At 45.3% G+C, this 18,227-nt stretch overlaps 1 protein-coding gene and 1 pseudogene across 1 annotated transcript; one reads left to right on the top strand and one right to left on the bottom strand.

The window, feature by feature from the left end:
- The first annotated feature begins 877 nt into the window (after positions 1-877).
- On the top strand, positions 878-15,108 carry LOC137258715 (uncharacterized; annotated as a pseudogene).
- Positions 15,109-16,615: 1,507 nt separating this feature from the next.
- LOC137258714 (uncharacterized) lies at positions 16,616-17,587 on the bottom strand. Its single transcript, XM_067796408.1, has one exon. The coding sequence runs from the start codon at positions 17,585-17,587 to the stop codon at positions 16,616-16,618; it is 972 nt and encodes a 323-aa protein (XP_067652509.1).
- Positions 17,588-18,227: the final 640 nt, after the last annotated feature.

Genomic DNA, 18,227 nt, shown 5'->3' with positions numbered 1-18,227 from the left:
AAGAACCTGCTTCTTGTCACGAGACTTCTTTGCTTTTTTCTCCTTCCTCCTCTTCTTCTCCTTCATTGCCTCCGGTGAAACGACTACCTCCTCCCTCGTTAGAGGCCGAGGGGGAGAGAACAAACAGGAGCGAGAAGCGCTCCTCTCTTGCATAGTCCTGATGGGGTCCGACTCCAGTTCTGACCCAGAGTGGAACTCCTTTGCCTCCTCATAAATAACTGCCTCATCATGAACAACTAACTCCTCTGAGGCGAAGGGAGAAGGAGGGCGGAGGGGGAGCAAGGCACTGATCGTCTGGACGCCGCTGAAGAAGCAAAGGGCAAACCTGCAGAAGGCACCGCCTTCTTCCGGTGAGACTCCCTCTCACTCTTCGCCAATGCAGGTTTACTTGGCAGTGTAATAAGGCAAGAGAGTTATTCCCCTTGGACAACTCTCGGGTGGCTGAGGCTGTGTTGCGCGGACGAGTGCGTGTTCTGCTTGAGTTGGTATTAAATCATAACGAAGAGTACTTACGTGTCCTGTTGATTCGCAAGTGGTACAGTATCCCTTTACCCAAACTGGCGTGGTGGCAGCAATATACGACTCACGTCTAGCGAAGCAGACGTCTCATTAGTCTGTGTTACTTGTGTGTCACTGAACATGGTTGACAGGTCAGGCGGTAGCGCGCCTGGATAATGCGTGAAACTACTCTTTCACTATGGTGAATGCTCAGCGGGCACCAAAACAGTGGTGTCTTACCAAGGCAGAGACAGTGACTTCGTTTGAAAGTTGGAGGCAAAACCTCTTGTATACTTTATCACTTGATGCGCACTTCGCTCCATTTCTCATCGACGGGGCTACATGACTGAAAAAGACGCGGACAACTCCGCTCAGAGGCATGACAAACGATGGTGACGATGTCCAGCAAGCCCAAAAGCGAACTGCACAACAAAAGGTAAGCAGTTTAGAACTAATGCTTGGACAAATTGCCAATTTCTGCCCTATCATCTCGAGAAACACTATTATCAAGAACTCTACGTCCACAGGCTGTATATGGCACGCCATACGCCTTCACTTTGGTTTTCAAGCCACTGGTGGCCATTTCCTCGATTTCACAGACCTTAAGCTCGAGTCCAACGAGAGACCTGAAGATTTATATCAGAGACTCATGGCCTTTGTGGCGGACAATTTACTTCGTCGTGACGGTGGTATCACCCACCACGGCACTGCACTGGACGAGGATGAGAAACCCTCATTGGAAAACTTTGTGGTGCTTACTTGGCTTAGACTAATCCACGTTGACCTGCCAAAGTTGGTTAAACAACGTTATGGTACAGACCTGCGCTCACGTACTGTTGCCTCACTGAAACCAGAAATCTCTTGGGCTCTTGACTCACTATTGGATGAAATTCGCACTGCAGAGGATGCTAAGGTAATGAGAGCTACCACAAACCAAAAGCGCTCTTCACCCTTCTCAGTTCCTAAACCAACTACAATGCGAAAGGTCAGCAAATCGTGTCCATTATGCAAAGCTGCTGGTCGTGGGGACCATGGTCACTTTCTCAGCGAATGCAAGTTCCTTCCAGATCACGATCGCAGGTACATGCTTAAGGTAAGGCCAGGCAAATAGTGAATATCCTTGATGACTCAGAAGAGGCTTGCATCGATCCTGGTTACACACGGGACAGTGTGGATGCTGAAGAACCCCCTGCAGATTCTCTTTCAACACTTCGTGTTCAAGTTCGACAATCTCCACACATGGACACCTTCTGTGGTCACATGACTGCTCGTTTAATAATAGATAGTGGAGCCACCGGAAACCTGATCCGCCTCTCCATGGCGACATATCGTGGTGCTGTTATCAAAGAGAGCTCCCAGTCACCTCATCAGGCGGATGGTTCATCTGCCCTTAAGGTTGTTGGAGAGACAAGCATACTTCTATGCCGTGACAACAAGGAATACAGTTTTAATGGTCTTGTGGTGGAGAACCTTGATGTGGATATTCTCGCAGGAATACCATTTATGGAGGCCAACGATATAGCTATACGTCCTGCAAAGAGGCAGATCATACGTGGTGATGGCACGATCTACACGTATGGCTCAGGAAACCCATCAGACAAGCATACTGTTAGAAGAGCCTCTGTGCTCAGAGCCCCGAACAAACCTGCTACCATATGGCCTGGAGAGTTTATCGAGATACCTGTTCCATACAGTTATTCCTCATCAGATGAGATGTTTGCCATTGAACCCCGACTTGATACCCGCTCTGGAGCATCTACTGTGTCACCAACATGGCCGGAACCAGATGTCCTCTCTAGTGTCTCAGGCAAACTACGGATTCCTAATCTGACAGATACGCCACAAACGCTCAAGAAGCATGAGCACTTTTGTCAGATACGTCCAGTATTCATTCCAGAAGTTTCCGTTACCGACCTTGCGGAGGTATCTGAACAGACACCCAGTGCACCCACTCAAACTAAGGAAAAGAATTTCTCCGGTCCAGTCCGTATAGACCCAGACAACATCCTTCCAGTGGCCACTAGATCACAATTTGCATCACTTCTCACAGAATTCGACAAGGTTTTTGACCCACACATTGAGAGGTATAATGGAGCATCAGGACCATTTGAAGCCTTTGTTAACATGGGTCCGGTACAACCTCCTCAACGAAAAGGCAGAGTTCCACAGTATTCAAGAGACAAACTCTCTGATCTTCAACAGAAGTTTAATGAACTAGAGGACATGGGGGTGTTCCTTCGACCAGAGGATGTCGGCGTTCATGTGGAATATGTCAATCCCTCCTTCTTGGTCAAGAAGTCAAGTGGTGGTTACAGACTGGTGACTGCATTCTCCGATGTTGGCCGATACAGTAAGCCACAACCCGCACTCATGGCTCATCGCATTTCCACTCTGGCTTCATGTCCACCTCCAGTGACAGTGCATGGACTACGATCGTTTATTGGTGCCTACAAGGTCCTGTCTCGTGTGATAAATGGTTGTTCTACCGTTCTTGCCCCACTTGATGATGCAGCTGCCGGACACCAATCAAAGGATAGGTTACAATGGACTGACCAGCTACTTGCAGCTTTTAAGACGGCACAGGAAGGCTTATCCTCAAACAGGTAAATAGTTCTCCCATGTCCTGAGGATCAATTATGGATAGTCACTGATGGTGCTGTCAGGAAGCCAGGAATCGGCGCTACTCTGTACATTACTCGTGATCAATCACTGCACATAGCTGGTTTCTTCAGTGCCAAGCTCCGCAGGCAACAGGTTGCCTGGCTACCCTGTGAGATAGAAGCACTGTGCATTGCCGTTGCCACTTAGCACTTCAGTCCTTTCATCATCCAATCTAAACTGAAAGCTTGTATCCTGACCGACAGCAGACCCTGTGTGTTGGCTTTTGAGAAATTATGTAGAGGAGAGTTTTCCGCTAGTCCACGTGTATCCACCTTCTTGTCAACAGTCAGTCGGTACCAGACTACAGTTCAACACCTTGCCGGCTTGGCCAATGCCCCATCAGATTTTGCAAGCAGAAATGCACCAGATTGTATCGATCCATCTTGCCAGATCTGCTCCTTTACTGAGCGCACCGAGGACTAAGTTGTCAGACAAGTCTCCATTTCTGACATCTTAAATGGCACTAGTCGACTTCCCTTTACCAGCAGACCAGCTTGGCGCTCCCTTCAGGAGGAGTGCTCTGATCTTAGACGGACTCATGCTCATCTTCTCCAAGGTACAAGACCCTCGAAAAAGTTGACAGACATCAAAGATGTCAAGCGATACTTGAATGCAGCCACTATCTTCAATGATGGCTTACTTGTGGTCCTAAGGATGGACCCACTCCGTCAAACACGGGAGTGTATTGTCGTTCCGAGACAGGTTCTAGATGGACTTATCACTGCTTTGCATATTCAGTTGGATCATCCGTCAGCTCATCAGCTCAAGCAAGTATGTCACAGATACTTCTTCACTCTAGATTTGGACAAGTCAGTTGAGAATGTCATGAAATCATGCCATCAGTGTGCCTGTTTGAGGAAGACACCACACGCTGTGGTAGGTCAAAGCAGCAGTGATCCTCCTGAAAGTGTTGGTTTGACATTTGCATCAGATGTCATGCGACGTGAACGTCAGTTCATTCTTGTCCTCCGGGAGTGCGTGACATCCTACACTGCGGCTTGCATTATTGAAGACGAAAACAGCTCAACCCTTTGCGGTGCTTTGATACGCCTTTGCATCGAATTCCGTCCTCTTGATGGTCCCCATGCTGTTATTCGCACCAATCCTGCCCCAGGTTTGAAGAGTCTTGAGAATAGTGAGGTTCTTCAGCACCACAGATTGTCACTTGAAATAGGCAGAGTTAAAAACAGAAACAAGAACCCTGTTGCTGAGAAGGCCATACAAGATCTGGAGGACGAGCTTTTACGTCAAGGTCCCCTACGTGGCCCAACCACTGCGACTACTCTTGCCAATGCGGTAGCTCGTTTAAACTCACGCATTTGCTCTCGTGGTTTATCATCTCGCGAGATGTGGACACAAAGAGACCAGTTTACTCTCTGTCAGTTACCTATGTCTGACAAACAGCTCATTATGGACCAGCATGTTAGCCGTACGTCAAATCACACTCACAGTGAGAAATCAAAGGCTCCTAAGGGTCATCGTCCTCTCATTGACCAGACTGAGATCGGTGACTTGGTATACCTGCACAATGATCGTAACAAAACATGTACAGGATCTCGTTATCTTGTAGTTGGCATATGGTGCAACATTCACAAGTTTACAGGATCTCAGCTACGCAACAATTCATACAGAGTAAGGCTGTCAGAGTGCTACAAGGTGCCATCTTGTGTGGAGACTTCTCAGGACAAATTCACATACGATGACGCATCAGACAGTGAAGACCAACCTGATCAACCTCTTCACCTACCTTGTACCAAACAGATTCCTCTTGAAATCATTACTCCACCTATACAACAGCCAGGATATCAGGAGCCCAACAGTGTTCAGCAACCTGGCTTCACTCACATATCAGAGGAAAATGTGCCTTCTGTTGACTCTGACACTCCATCAGAGGTACTTCCCAGCCAACGAACAAGGCCCTCCCGTGAACACAGACGGCCATGTCGTTTTAATGACTATGTTCTGGACTTTTGAATGTTATACTTCTCTGTTTTGTTCCACATGACATTCAAGGGGCGCAGTCATCCCATTGTTCGCTATGGTCTGAGAACCATCGGTGGTGTACTAATTTTCATGTAGGTTTTCTGTGTTTGTTTCACTATAGTTACAAGCTCGCCATGTGCCATACACCCACATTGCTTCGCGCTGTATTACTTTTATAGTTTACGCGACTTAAGCCTCAAAGAGGAAAAGAAAAAGACTGGCACGCCAATGCAGGTTTGCTTGGCAGTGTAATGAGGCAAGAGAGTTATTCCCCTTGGACAACTCTCGGGTGGCTGAGGCCGGGTTGCGCGGACGAGTGCATGTTCTGCATGAGTTGGTATTAAATCATAACGAAGAGTACTTACGTGCCCTGTTGATTCACAAGTGGTACAGTATCCCTTTACCCAAACTGGCGTTTCCTAAGTACCGCAAGGTACTGACGGAAGTCCCGCTCAGAGAGAACCTCACACTGCGCAAGTGTTGTCCGGGGCACAGGGGCTCTTGCAAAGCCTACACAAAGTGTGAGGGTCCCACTTAGCCGACGTCCGGTGCAGAAGGAGGCGAATACCATGTTGGAATGGATGAAAGGGTTTGCTACCAAATGGGTGACGTCTTGACTCGCTCGTCTGTAGTAGTCCTAACACGTCTTTTTCTGAAGTAGTCCTAACACGAGTAAATTCAGTATAGTAATGTATTCTCTTATCACTAAGGTTATTTCAGTGAAGCGACCGTGCAAACGTGTGAGATGATCTTTACAAAATTAACGTAAAGTGCTCGTGCATACTTGAAATTTATGTTTAGTTCTGATTACTGGGCGTAAGAGGGATAGGGTGGTCAGACTCGTTGACTTGGTTGACAAATGTTAACGATTTCCATTTGCACAGATCGATGTTCATGTTGCTGATCACTGGCTTGTCTGGTCCAGATTCGATTATTTACAGACTGCCGCCATATAGTTGGAATATTGCTGAGTGCGGCGTAAAACTAAACTCACTCACTAACTCTCTGACTACTGGGGTTTATGTACGGACGTATCTGTTTTCAGACTACGAATGTGTCACGGAGTACGGCTACAAGGGCAGTGTTAACGTCACCGTCATGGGCATCCCCTGTCAGCGCTGGGATGCCCAATCACCTCACACACACAACCGCGCTGAAGACGACTTCCCGGACTACAATTTAACTGAAGCCGGAAACAAATGCCGCTCCACGTCTGATCGACCGGCGCCGTGGTGCTACACGACAAACACCAATGTGAGGTGGCAGTATTGTCCAGTCGTCAGTTGTGGTAGGTAACTCCACAGGAGTTGGGTCCCTCTGCTCTCTGCTTGAATAGAAACAACGTCCAACTGGTGATCGGGTGCCTGGTGGCTCCACACACGGTCTCTATATTTCCCCGCCTGTCGCTCAGCATTAAGGGGTGGTCATCTTGAACTGATTATACTGTGTCAGACAGGGATATTCATTTCCGTCTGCAACATGGAACCTTTACTGGCTGGAAGTAGTGATGTTTGTCATGACTAGTACTACTGATAACAAATGATATCTGTTCATATACTGACTACATTGAATGTTTTGAGACTTACTTACAATCATACTTATTTGTAATAGTCTCTTTTGAAAGATGATTGGTGTATGGTATGTAATTTATGTATGATTTTCATTTTAAAACAAACGACTAGAAACAAACACTAACAAATGTGTGATGCAAGATGAGTAATTACTCGACCTTCTTGGAAAAAGGTCGAAATCAAGAATGGAAACTCATGCACGTGTATGGGGCTACAGCGTTGTGCACGTCCATATCATGCGTTGTGTTGAGCGGTGGTAATAGAGAGAAATGGTGGTGCGTTCGTAAGATATCTGTCTTTTTGAACGTTTGTTAACGTTTACACTTCCTATCCGAATTGAACGTTCAGGTTCCCCTGCTTGTTTTGAAGAGTATATTTCCTTTAAATCGGGGGTGATGGGGTAGCCTAGTGGTTAAGGCGTTCGCTCGTCACGCCGAAGACCAGGGTTCGCGTCCCCACATTGATAAAATGTGTTAAGCCTGTTAAGCCCATTTCTGGTGTCCCCCGACGTGTTATTGCTGGAATATGGTTGAAGGCGGAGTACAACTAAACTCACTCACTCACTCACCCCTTTACATCTATTCACAATTCCCTGATCTCTATTCGGAACGCTCTGCTATATGTTCATGTTCCCTTTTGAATTTATATCTGAATGTCCTCGATATCAGTTATTTTAATAAAAAGCATGAAACACACACAAGTCAACAACGAGTACATTTGACACCCCTGTGTATCCAACCTGGACTTCATCAGTTTGGGCCGTGTAGAATCGGTGGTTTACAGTACATCTCAAGTCAGAACTGCACCATATGTTGATACAAGGTAGTGCTTAAAAGCAAGCTGTCCAACTGATATAAACTGATATATAAACTGAAGGTAAAATTTGAAGCAACACCAAAATTTCACGATCTTTAATTTAGATAAATTTGATTCTAAGCAAGTGCAAGAGTTTCTCACATCTATAAATTTGACATGTAGAGAGGAAGAGGTATAGACAATGACAACATAAGGAACGAAACGTTCATTTCTTTCAGTTTACTGAACAACGGTAGTTTCTTTACAGGTGTGTCAAATCACTGAAATGTTACCTGAAAAATGTTTGTCAATTCATTGAAGAAAAGTCCATGCAATTGTACAGTAAGTGTTCGGGAAACTTTCTATGGCATTCAGAGAAGCAGAATGACGTCATTAATTGCGTCAAAGGTTATCCAGAATATTCAATAATGGGAGTATCCGCCATGACTCTTAATCACCTCTTGACAACGGCGTCGTACACAAGTGCATCAGAGAGCCCTCTGAGATTGTTAACTGGTGATCACGACGATAAATACACCTCCCAATAGCGTCCCAGACATCCATAGGATCAATGCCATGTTGTTGTTGTTGGTCCTGAACAAGCCTAACCCTATGAGGACGAGCATTGTCATCTTGTTAAATGTGGGCAACATTTGGATAAGCGTGTATGAATGGAACGACGGTGTTTTCAATGATGTCACGACCGTACTTTGCAGCATTCATTGTCCCTTGGACAACTTTGATATCAACCGTCGTAGGTAAAGGCTGCCCACACCATCACTGATCCACCACCACAAGCTACTGTAGGCACAACATATCGTGGGCTAAGTTCGTCTCTGTTGCCACGTCTAACTCGGCGACGTCCGTCACTAACGTAGAGATTGAACCTGGATTCATCAGACCATATTACCCTACGCCATGTGCGTAAGTTCCAGCGTTGACGTTGCTGAGTCCATCACAAACGTTGATGTTTGTGACGATCAGTCAATCTGGGCCGTTTCACAGGCCTGCGTGCTTTTTAACCAGTTCCCGTGAAACGTTAACGCCAGTTGCATTCTGCTACCTCTGACGCAACTGATTAGTGGAGTGGAATGGGTTTTCACGTGCCGTCCGTAGCAACAGACGATCATCCCTTGCAGACGTCGTTCATGGACGACCTTGACCTGGTCTGACCTTGACCTCGCCCTATTATTTTAAGAGTCTACTGACAACGCTATGAGAAACATTCATACGGTTCGCTCTCTGTCTCAAAGACATTCCACCGTTTCTCATGCCAACAATTTGCCATTTTTGAGCTTCAGACATCCGATTTCGCGCCATTTTACCACGAACGCAGCTCTCAAAACCATGTGCTTAATACCGTGTTTTCACGAATCACCTTTCCATTTGTGTCGTGCACGAGCATGCTGAGAAATGCACGTGCAAAACATGTGCTTAGATGTTAAGGTAACATATTGGGCGTATGATAAATTGCATTCAGGAGTTGAACAATGATGTAGATTTTTTATGATATGACTAAACATTTAGTGTTGCTTCAAATTTTACCTTCAGTATATATAATGTAGAGACATGAAGAATCAAGTCATTACAGAAATCGAATCATTTCCATTCATTCTACTTCTGGAAAGACTCGATTTGAATGTATCCTCCGACATAAACCATTTTATGGTTATTCTATTATTTCTCAATAGTAATGAATTATGACTTACAGGTGCGTAGGAGTGAGTGAAAGAGTGACTCTGGTTTTACACCGCTGTAAGCAATTTTCCAGCAATATCACGGCAGGGGACACCAGAAATGTGCTTCACTCATTTCACCCATGTGGGGAATCGAACCCGGGTCTTCTGCGTAACGAACGAACTCTTTAACTACTGGGCCACCCCACCGCCCCAGGTGCTGATGAATTCCAGACCCAGAATGAGCTGCAACAGCTATAGCGTGAGGTCATCATGATGGTTTCAGTAATAATACGTGTATTGTCATATGCATTCAAAAAATACTATAACTGTTACTATTACGATTACTATTACTATTACTATTTTTTTCACGAGAGAAAGGGGCGCTACGTTGATTGTGCCTTGTCGTTCATGGTGACGTTATTTCTTTGACCGACAGAGTCCATGTGTCTGACGACAGAGACAGGTGTCTTGTACAATGGCGACATGGGACATACGACCACCGGCAGGGCGTGTGTGTCCTGGGGAAAGCTAGCGTCCCCATTAAACAGTGGACACTCTTCCCTCAGTCCGCACTGCACAGAAGGGCCTGCAGAAACCCTGGCGAGACGCAGTCCCGACCGTGGTGCTACACAAAGTCAGATGCTACAGGCTATGGCCCATGTGACATACCTGTGTGCGGTATGCGAGTCCTTTATATAACCCGTGTATTTGTATTACGGCAGTTACACGTGATAAGTACTTGGATAGATAGCATCAAATAATAATGAATGTAATCTTATTAGAATATGGTGCATATTGTTTTCAAATTTGTGTCGACATTTGTCTTACTGTCCGCAGTGTCCTGTACGTAAATGTCCTAACTGTGTCAACAGTGTCCTGTGCGTAAATGTCCTACCTGTGTCAACAGTGACCTGTACGTAAATGTTCTAACTGTGTCAACAGTGTCCTGTACGTATATGTCCTAACTGTTTCAACAGTGTCTTCTACGCAAAATGTCCTACCTGTGTCAACAGTGTCCTGTACGTAAATAGTATAGTATAGTTTATATTGTATTAGGCTCCATCCGTCCGCTCGTCCGTACGTACGAATTGGTATATCTTAGTAAATAGTTGACTCGATTCTTTTCATGCCTGATACCAGAGATCATCACAGTATGCGAAAGTTTCCAGTTAGGCTTGGTGACCTTGACCTTCATTTCAAGGTCACAAGAGAACTTTAACGTTTAACCATTGTCAGCGAGATATCTCGAGAAGCGTTCTCTGTATTTTCTTCATACGTCAAACAAAGCTTCATCAAGGGAAAGTGCAGGTCCTAGTCGATTTTGATTACCTTCACGGAATGTTCAAGGTCAGAGCAAATATTGAGCATGTTACCCTGCATGTCAAGCGAGATGCCTCAAGAACCATTCACTGGACTTTCTTTAGATTTGACACCATAAGGAAGGCGACTCGAAGATTTCAGCATGTTAAGATTGTCAGCAAGATATCCCAGGAACGGTTAACTGAATTCTTCATGCACGTTCAAGACTTCTCTTGACTGTTTTTATAAGCAGTTTCTTTATTGTTATTTTTGCACATTTCATACACCGCAACATTCACGTCAAAGTGAGTCTTGGAAATATTTGTATGTTTGAACAGATTCAAGGCTAGATTCCAAGAGACGTTGACTGGTTAAACCTAAATTACGACCTTTACTTTCATTACCTTTTAAGTTTGATTATATAATTTGCGGCGAGGGATTGTGCCAGCTTAGTGACAACTGCTTGTTTCAGCCATTTCTACCAGAGGACACTGGCTTCACTATTTTGTTCTACCTGTGTCTATCTGAGAACAGTTTCTTCACTGTTTTGTTCTACCCGTGTCTGCCTGAGAACAGCGCCATCATTGTTTTATTTTACTTATGTCTACTAGAAGATACTGGCTCACTATTTTGTTCTACCTATATCTACCTGAGGTCACAGGCTCCACTCTTTATTTAAACATATGTTTTCCTGAGGTCACTGGCTTCACTACTTTGTTCTACCTACATCTACCTGAGGCCACTGGCTTCACTGTTGTGTTCTGTCTACCTGAAAACCGTGTCTTTACTAATTTGGTCTACCTGTGTTTACGTAGGACACTTGCTTCACTTGTTTGTTCTGCCTGCGCTTCTTTATCTGCTCAAAGGCATCACGTTATGTCAGAAGTCATCCATCCACTATCATCTTCCTTGACAGAAAACACTAACAAACGCTAAAGGGTCGTCAACGATCAGGTGGACCACGGAAGACAGTTGTAGTTAAAAACAGCAGAAGTAAGAATCACAAGCCAGATCATCGAGTCATTGAGCAGTGGGGGCAGGGCTGTCATTGCAATTGACGGGTGTTATACCAGATATTGACATTGTGTTAAGTTATTGATACACCCTTCAAAAAATGAAACGCAAAACCCAAATATCAATGAAACTTTGGTGTTATTCAAGGAAGTATAGATCAGCGGAAACCACAGATACATTAATGGAATTGTGTGGAGCAATGCATTGCTATCTTGTCCATATTTCTTGAAATTTATAGTCATCACAGTCATTACTGCTGTCCACCAGGTGGTGTTGAAGTCAGTACCTCGTATGACCACCTCCAGCTGCTACCATTGCCCGACACCTGGGTACAGATCGAATCAGTCGTTGGATGCTTTGGTGTGGAATCCTTCTTCATTCCTCCTGCATGTGGAACAACTGTTGAAGATTCTGTGGTGGATTACGACGTTGACGTACCCGTTATCGATCTGATCCCATAGGTGTTTGATTGCGTTTAGATCCGGGTGTTATACCAGATATTGATTTTAAGCTCGGTTATTGAGGTTTCCTGAGGATTGTATGCCAGAATCTTGAAAATGATTGTCATACGATCGTTATCCGAGCTAGAAAGTGAATCAATTCGTTTTGTCAAGTACTATACAATGAAAACTATTTACCATTTGCTCAGTACATGTTTCCATGTGCATATTCAGCAATGGAAGATGATGTTATTTCATGTAATCCAAAAAGATTTGAAAACATTATCTTGCACCTCCACATCCACAATCGTTCCCATGGCAGGTACTGCAGCCGCGCCTATCTACAGATACTGGGCAGTGAACGAGACACACGATTTCCAGGGCATATCTACCTTAGAGGAATGCTTTGTCTGGAATAACGTCTTCAGTGACGGCAGCCGGTGGTGGCGAGTATCCGGCGTCCCAAATAAGGAGCAAGTCTGCAGGAAGGGTCAGACGTACGTTGCTACGATGGTATGCTGGGAATATGGTGACAGTGGAGAGCACACCATCACCCTGGGCATTGTGGAATGTGGTAAGTCATCACTGTACTGGTTTGCTCTAGGTCCCGGTCTGCAACCTGGAGTGAATCGAGATCATGTTGTACAACATGTCAAAACTCAATGTCATGAGGTGAGGTAATGTCCAATGTGGAATAACTAGCAGTCATGGTATGCAAAGTGCTGTTACTCTAAAAGCCGACATTCCAGACGGTATAACTCGAAATAATCATACATAACTCCAGGCCGTGTTGTGCAGTACGATAAAATTCTGTGTCTATGTATTGATGCCCAAGGTGGAATAACTCCAGGCCGTGATGTGCACGGCGGTACAATTCTTTGTACTGGTGCCCAAGGTGGTATAACTCCAGGCCGTGTTGTGCAAAGCGGTACACGTCTGTGTACTGATGCCAAAGGTGGCATTACTCCAGGCCGCATTGTGCAATCCGGTACAATTCTGTGTACTGATGTCCAAGGTGGTATAACTCCAGGACAGGTTGTGAAATATGATACAATTCTAGGCATTGATGTCCAAGGTGGCATAACTTCAGGCCGTGTTGTGTAATGCGGTACAATTCTATGTACTGATGCCCAAGGTGGTATAATTCCAGGCCGTGTTGTGCGAGGTGGTGCAATTCTAGGTATTGATGCCCATGGCGGTATAACTCCAGGTGGTTTTGTGCAAAGCGGTACAATTCTGTGTACTGATTCCCAAGGTGGTATAACTTCAGGCCGCGTTGTGTAGGGCGGTATGTTTCTGGGTACTGATATATCTGCCAGTGGACACACTCGCCTTAATTACGTAAGAGACATGATTGTTAGTGCTGCTGCTTCAGTGTCGTGTGGGGACCCCCCTCCTGTAAAGAACGCTGATGTCACAGAGTTTACGTCTCACTACCAAGGCGGTCAGGCGAGGTACGACTGTCGGTCGGGCTTCACGTGGATCTCTGGGGACAGAAGAAGCACGTGCCAGGGGGGCGGGACCTGGACTGTTTCTTGTCTGAACTGCAGCGGTAAGTACAGGTGATACTGTCCCGCTGTAATTACAGGTGGAACTGTCCAGTTGAGAATACAGGTGTCAATGTCGCTCTGTAATTACAGATGTATCTATAAAGCAGTAAATACAAGTGCAGCTGTCCAGCAGTAAGTACTTGTGTAACTCTCCAGGTCTAAGTACAGGTGTTACTGTAAATCAGTAAGTACAGGTGATACTGTAAATCAGTAAGTACAGGTGATACTGTAAATCAATAAGTACAGGTGATACTGTCCAGCAGTAAGTACAGGTGATACTGTCCAACAGTAAGTACTTGTGAAGTTGTCCAGGGCTAAGTACAGGTGTATCTGTCCAAAGGTAAGCACAGGTATTACTATCCAGCAATAAGTACAAGTATTAATGTCCAGCAGTCCAGGTGTAACTGTCCAGCAGTAAGTACAGCAACCCAATCTGGTCTCCCCAACTTTTAGGTATTTTAAGGTTCTCGTTCTCTCAAGCGAATACGTACCGTATTGTAAGGTTCTAGTTATTCCAAGTGAATACGTATTGTAAGGTTCTGATCCTCTCAGCAGACGTATGTAATTCCAACATATTACGTACAGATGTGACTATCCAGCCTTAAGAACGAGTGTAACTGTCCAGCATTAACTACAGGTGTAACTATCCAGCATTAACTATAGGTGTAACTGTCAGCATTACGAGTAAGTACAATTGTATCTGTCCAGCAGTAAACACAGATGTAACGGTCTAGCAGTAAGCACAAGTATTACTGTCCAGCGTTAAGTAGTACAGGTGCATCTGTCCCATCGTGAAGTACAGGTGTACCTTCTAGCACTAGTACGGGTGTAACTGTCCAGCAGTATGAACAAGTGTAACAAGTGTAACAAGTGTAAGTAAAGGTGTAACTGTCCAACAACACAACATTATTGTGAGGTTCTAGTTCTCGCAAGCGAATAGGTATTGTACAATTCTAGTTCTCCTAAGAGAATGTGTATAATAAGTTCTAGTTCGCCCAAACGAATAAGTATTGTAAGATTATAATTCTCCCAAGTGAATGGGCACTGCGTTGTAAGGTTCTAGTCTTACCAAGCGAACAGGTACGGTATTGTAAGGTTCTATTTCTCCCTAGTGAATAGGTACGATATTGTTAGGTTCTAGTTCTCCAAAGCGAACAGGTAGATTAAGGTTCTACTTCTCCCAAGTGAATAGGTACCGTATTGTAAGGTTCTAGTTCTCCAAAGCGAACAGGTAGATTAAGGTTCTACTTCTCCCAAGTGAATAGGTACCGTATTGTAAGGTTCTAGTTCTCCCAAGTGAATGGGTATTGTAAGGTTTGGGTTCTTCCGTAACTAATTCGACGAGTCTAATTCTGTGCCTCAAGCGGATGGTACAATCGTCTATATTCTAGGGGTTATATTCCTTGTGATATGACACGGTACTTTCATTGTGACAGTGGACTGTGGCCAGCCGCCGCCTGTGGACAACACGACAACGACGTTGACAGGAACGACGGAGAATCACGTTGCTGTCTACACCTGTGCTGCCGGCTTCGTGTCTCTTACCGGCGACACCCACAGTATCTGTCTCAGCAACGGTTCCTGGGAACTCCCCAACATTACCTGTACAGGTAGTTGAACCGTTATCTAGGAGATCAACCTCAACTGATGAAAACCAAAATGATTTCAATGCAGAAAGGTGCCCAGCACCCTTGTTCGGTATTCGCAACGAATAGCTCCAATAACGTATTTACCATTTTTTCATTCCAACATCGTCAAAGAAAGTTGTTGCTGCAAAATACAACATTCAATGAAGCAGCATGTATTGTAGAGATTTGTAAGTTTACATCGGCGGATCCAGAGAGGTGGGGGTTGTGTATGCATGGGTACGTACCTCTCTCTCCTGATGATTATTGTGGAAGTAGAAACTTCCAGCACCATCAATAAAAGATGCACCCAAACACTGGCACCCAGTCGTCCTGATTTTTCCACGATGGCATGCATCAGCTCCTGTAGATGTTGATGCAGGATATGTGGCTCAAATTTGGTCTCTAATATTCTGAATTTTTGTCTTGCCACGACAGGAAAACTTTATTTACAGTGTTGTTGTCCTACAAATAAGTTCTGAAAACTGTAGTGCACATACAAAATAAAACATAGATGACCAGTCGTACAATATAAATGTAGACGACCTGTCGTACAATATACGAGGGTTTCATTCGTTACCATGCATATCACGTGTTCATGAAAGTACAGAGAGTTTATGTATCTTGGAAGATCCACTCCGAAACTTTTCGAAAGAGGTGCGTGCGTTCAACCAGGTGGATGGATAATGCAGTGATAAGGAAAGCATGCTGAGAAGCGGCGTAACTGTTGGGCACTCCAAGTCCAAAGACTTTTATTCAGCTGTGGGTTAGGTTACGTGCCAGCATTAACATCCAACGTTTTACTCCGCAGGACAAGCAGCTCTGCAAGTGGTTAGCACAACATCCATACAATCAGTTAACCCTACAACTAGCCCATCAACTGATCCGACATCCAGCCAGTTACCACCATCCACGTCTGAGACAACAGCTTCTAGGGCTTTATCAGTGGCGTCCCTGTACACAACAGCCGCTACCACAACAACACCTACGACTCTGACAACTCCAGTTGCTGTGGATAGGTATGGCCGAACGCGCGGGATGACGTGTGTCTGTCGATGTGTGGACTTACGGCGACAGAACATGACGCTGAACCAGCCACTGACGGACCTGCACAACGGGGTTGAGAGGAAAAGCAAGTACACCCGCACACTTAAGACGTTAAGTGTTTCAGACCCCCGCGTGTCCTCCGTGACTATAGGCCTCCCGGGATTACTCCTGATGGTATTCCCGGTCGGGGCGATTCTCATTTCCGACTTGGTAAGCCTTGTGCAATATGGATTTAATCGAAAAGGCTGACACAAGTACCAACGGTTGTTAACTGTCAAAAGGGTAACATTTGTTGTGTGAGCTCAAGGAGGTCAGTGTCGCGGGATGGAGGGTAGGGAACGTTTGTTGAGACAATGAATAGCTTCGTGTCTTCAAGAAAACACAGCCTTGTATATGGTAAATCATAAAACCAAGGAGGTAATTATCGAATTAAATGTGAAATATATTCAATGTCTAATGACTAATAAAGTAAAGTAAAGCTTTGAAGGAAGACGTTAGCCTGTGTATGTTGAAGTATGTTGTCATGCTGGGCGGAGTGGCAGAGTTGGGTGATGTTTGTCTGTGTATGTTGAAGTATGTTGTCATGCCGGGCGGAGTGGCAGAGTTGGGTGATGTTTGTCTGTGTATGTTGAAGTATGTTGTCATGCCGGGCGGAGTGGCAGAGTTGGGTGATGTTTGTCTGTGTATGTTGAAGTATGTTGTCATGCCGGGCGGAGTGGCAGAGTTGGGTGATGTTTGTCTGTGTATGTTGAAGTATGTTGTCATGCTGGGCGGAGTGGCAGAGTTGGGTGATGTTTGTCTGAGTATGTTGAAGTATGTTGTCATGCTGGGAGGAGTGGCAGAGTTGGGTGATGTTTGTCTGTGTATGTTGAAGTATGTTGTCATGCTGGGCGGAGAGGCAGAGTTGGGTGATGTTTGTCTGAGTATGTTGAAGTATGTTGTCATGCTGGGCGGAGTGGCAGAGTTGGGTGATGTTTGTCTGAGTATGTTGAAGTATGTTGTCATGCTGGGCGGAGTGGCAGAGTTGGGTGATGTTTGTCTGTGTATGTTGAAGTATGTTGTCATGCTGGGCGGAGTGGCAGAGTTGGGTGATGTTTGTCTGTGTATGTTGAAGTATGTTGTCATGCTGGGCGGAGTGGCAGAGTTGGGTGATGTTTGTCTGTGTATGTTGAAGTATGTTGTCATGCTGGGCGGAGCGGCAGAGTTGGGTGATGTTTGTCTGTGTATGTTGAAGTATGTTGTCATGCTGGGCGAAGTGGCAGAGTTGGGTGATGTTTGTCTGTGTATGTTGAAGTATGTTGTCATGCTGGGCGGAGTGGCAGAGTTGGGTGATGTTTGTCTGTGTATGTTGAAGTATGTTGTCATGCGGGGCGGAGTGGCAGAGTTGGGTGATGTTTGTCTGTGTATGTTGAAGTATGTTGTCATGCTGGGCGAAGTGGCAGAGTTGGGTGATGTTTATGTATGTTGAAGTATGTTGTCATGCTGGGCGGAGTGGCAGAGTTGGGTGATGTTTGTCTGTGTATGTTGAAGTATGTTGTCATGCTGGGCGGAGTGGCAGAGTTGGGTGATGTTTGTCTGTGTATGTTGAAGTATGTTGTCATGCTGGGCGGAGTGGCAGAGTTGGGTGATGTTTGTCTGTGTATGTTGAAGTATGTTGTCATGCTGGGCGGAGAGGCAGAGTTGGGTGATGTTTGTCTGTGTATGTTGAAGTATGTTGTCATGCGGGGCGGAGAGGCAGAGTTGGGTGATGTTTGTCTGTGTATGTTGAAGTATGTTGTCATGCTGGGCGGAGAGGCAGAGTTGGGTGATGTTTGTCTGCGTATGTTGAAGTATGTTGTCATGCTGGGCGGAGTGGCAGAGTTGGGTGATGTTTGTCTGTGTATGTTGAAGTATGTTGTCATGCTGGGCGAAGTGGCAGAGTTGGGTGATGTTTGTCTGTGTATGTTGAAGTATGTTGTCATGCGGGGCGGAGTGGCAGAGTTGGGTGATGTTTGTGTATGTTGAAGTATGTTGTCATGCGGGGCGGAGAGGCAGAGTTGGGTGATGTTTGTCTGTGTATGTTGAA

Source organism: Haliotis asinina, chromosome 12 (assembly GCF_037392515.1).
Source record: "Haliotis asinina isolate JCU_RB_2024 chromosome 12, JCU_Hal_asi_v2, whole genome shotgun sequence".
NCBI lineage: Eukaryota > Metazoa > Mollusca > Gastropoda > Lepetellida > Haliotidae > Haliotis > Haliotis asinina.
Note: the sequence above shows the minus strand (reverse complement) of the source record. Positions and strands in the feature narration are given on the sequence as shown.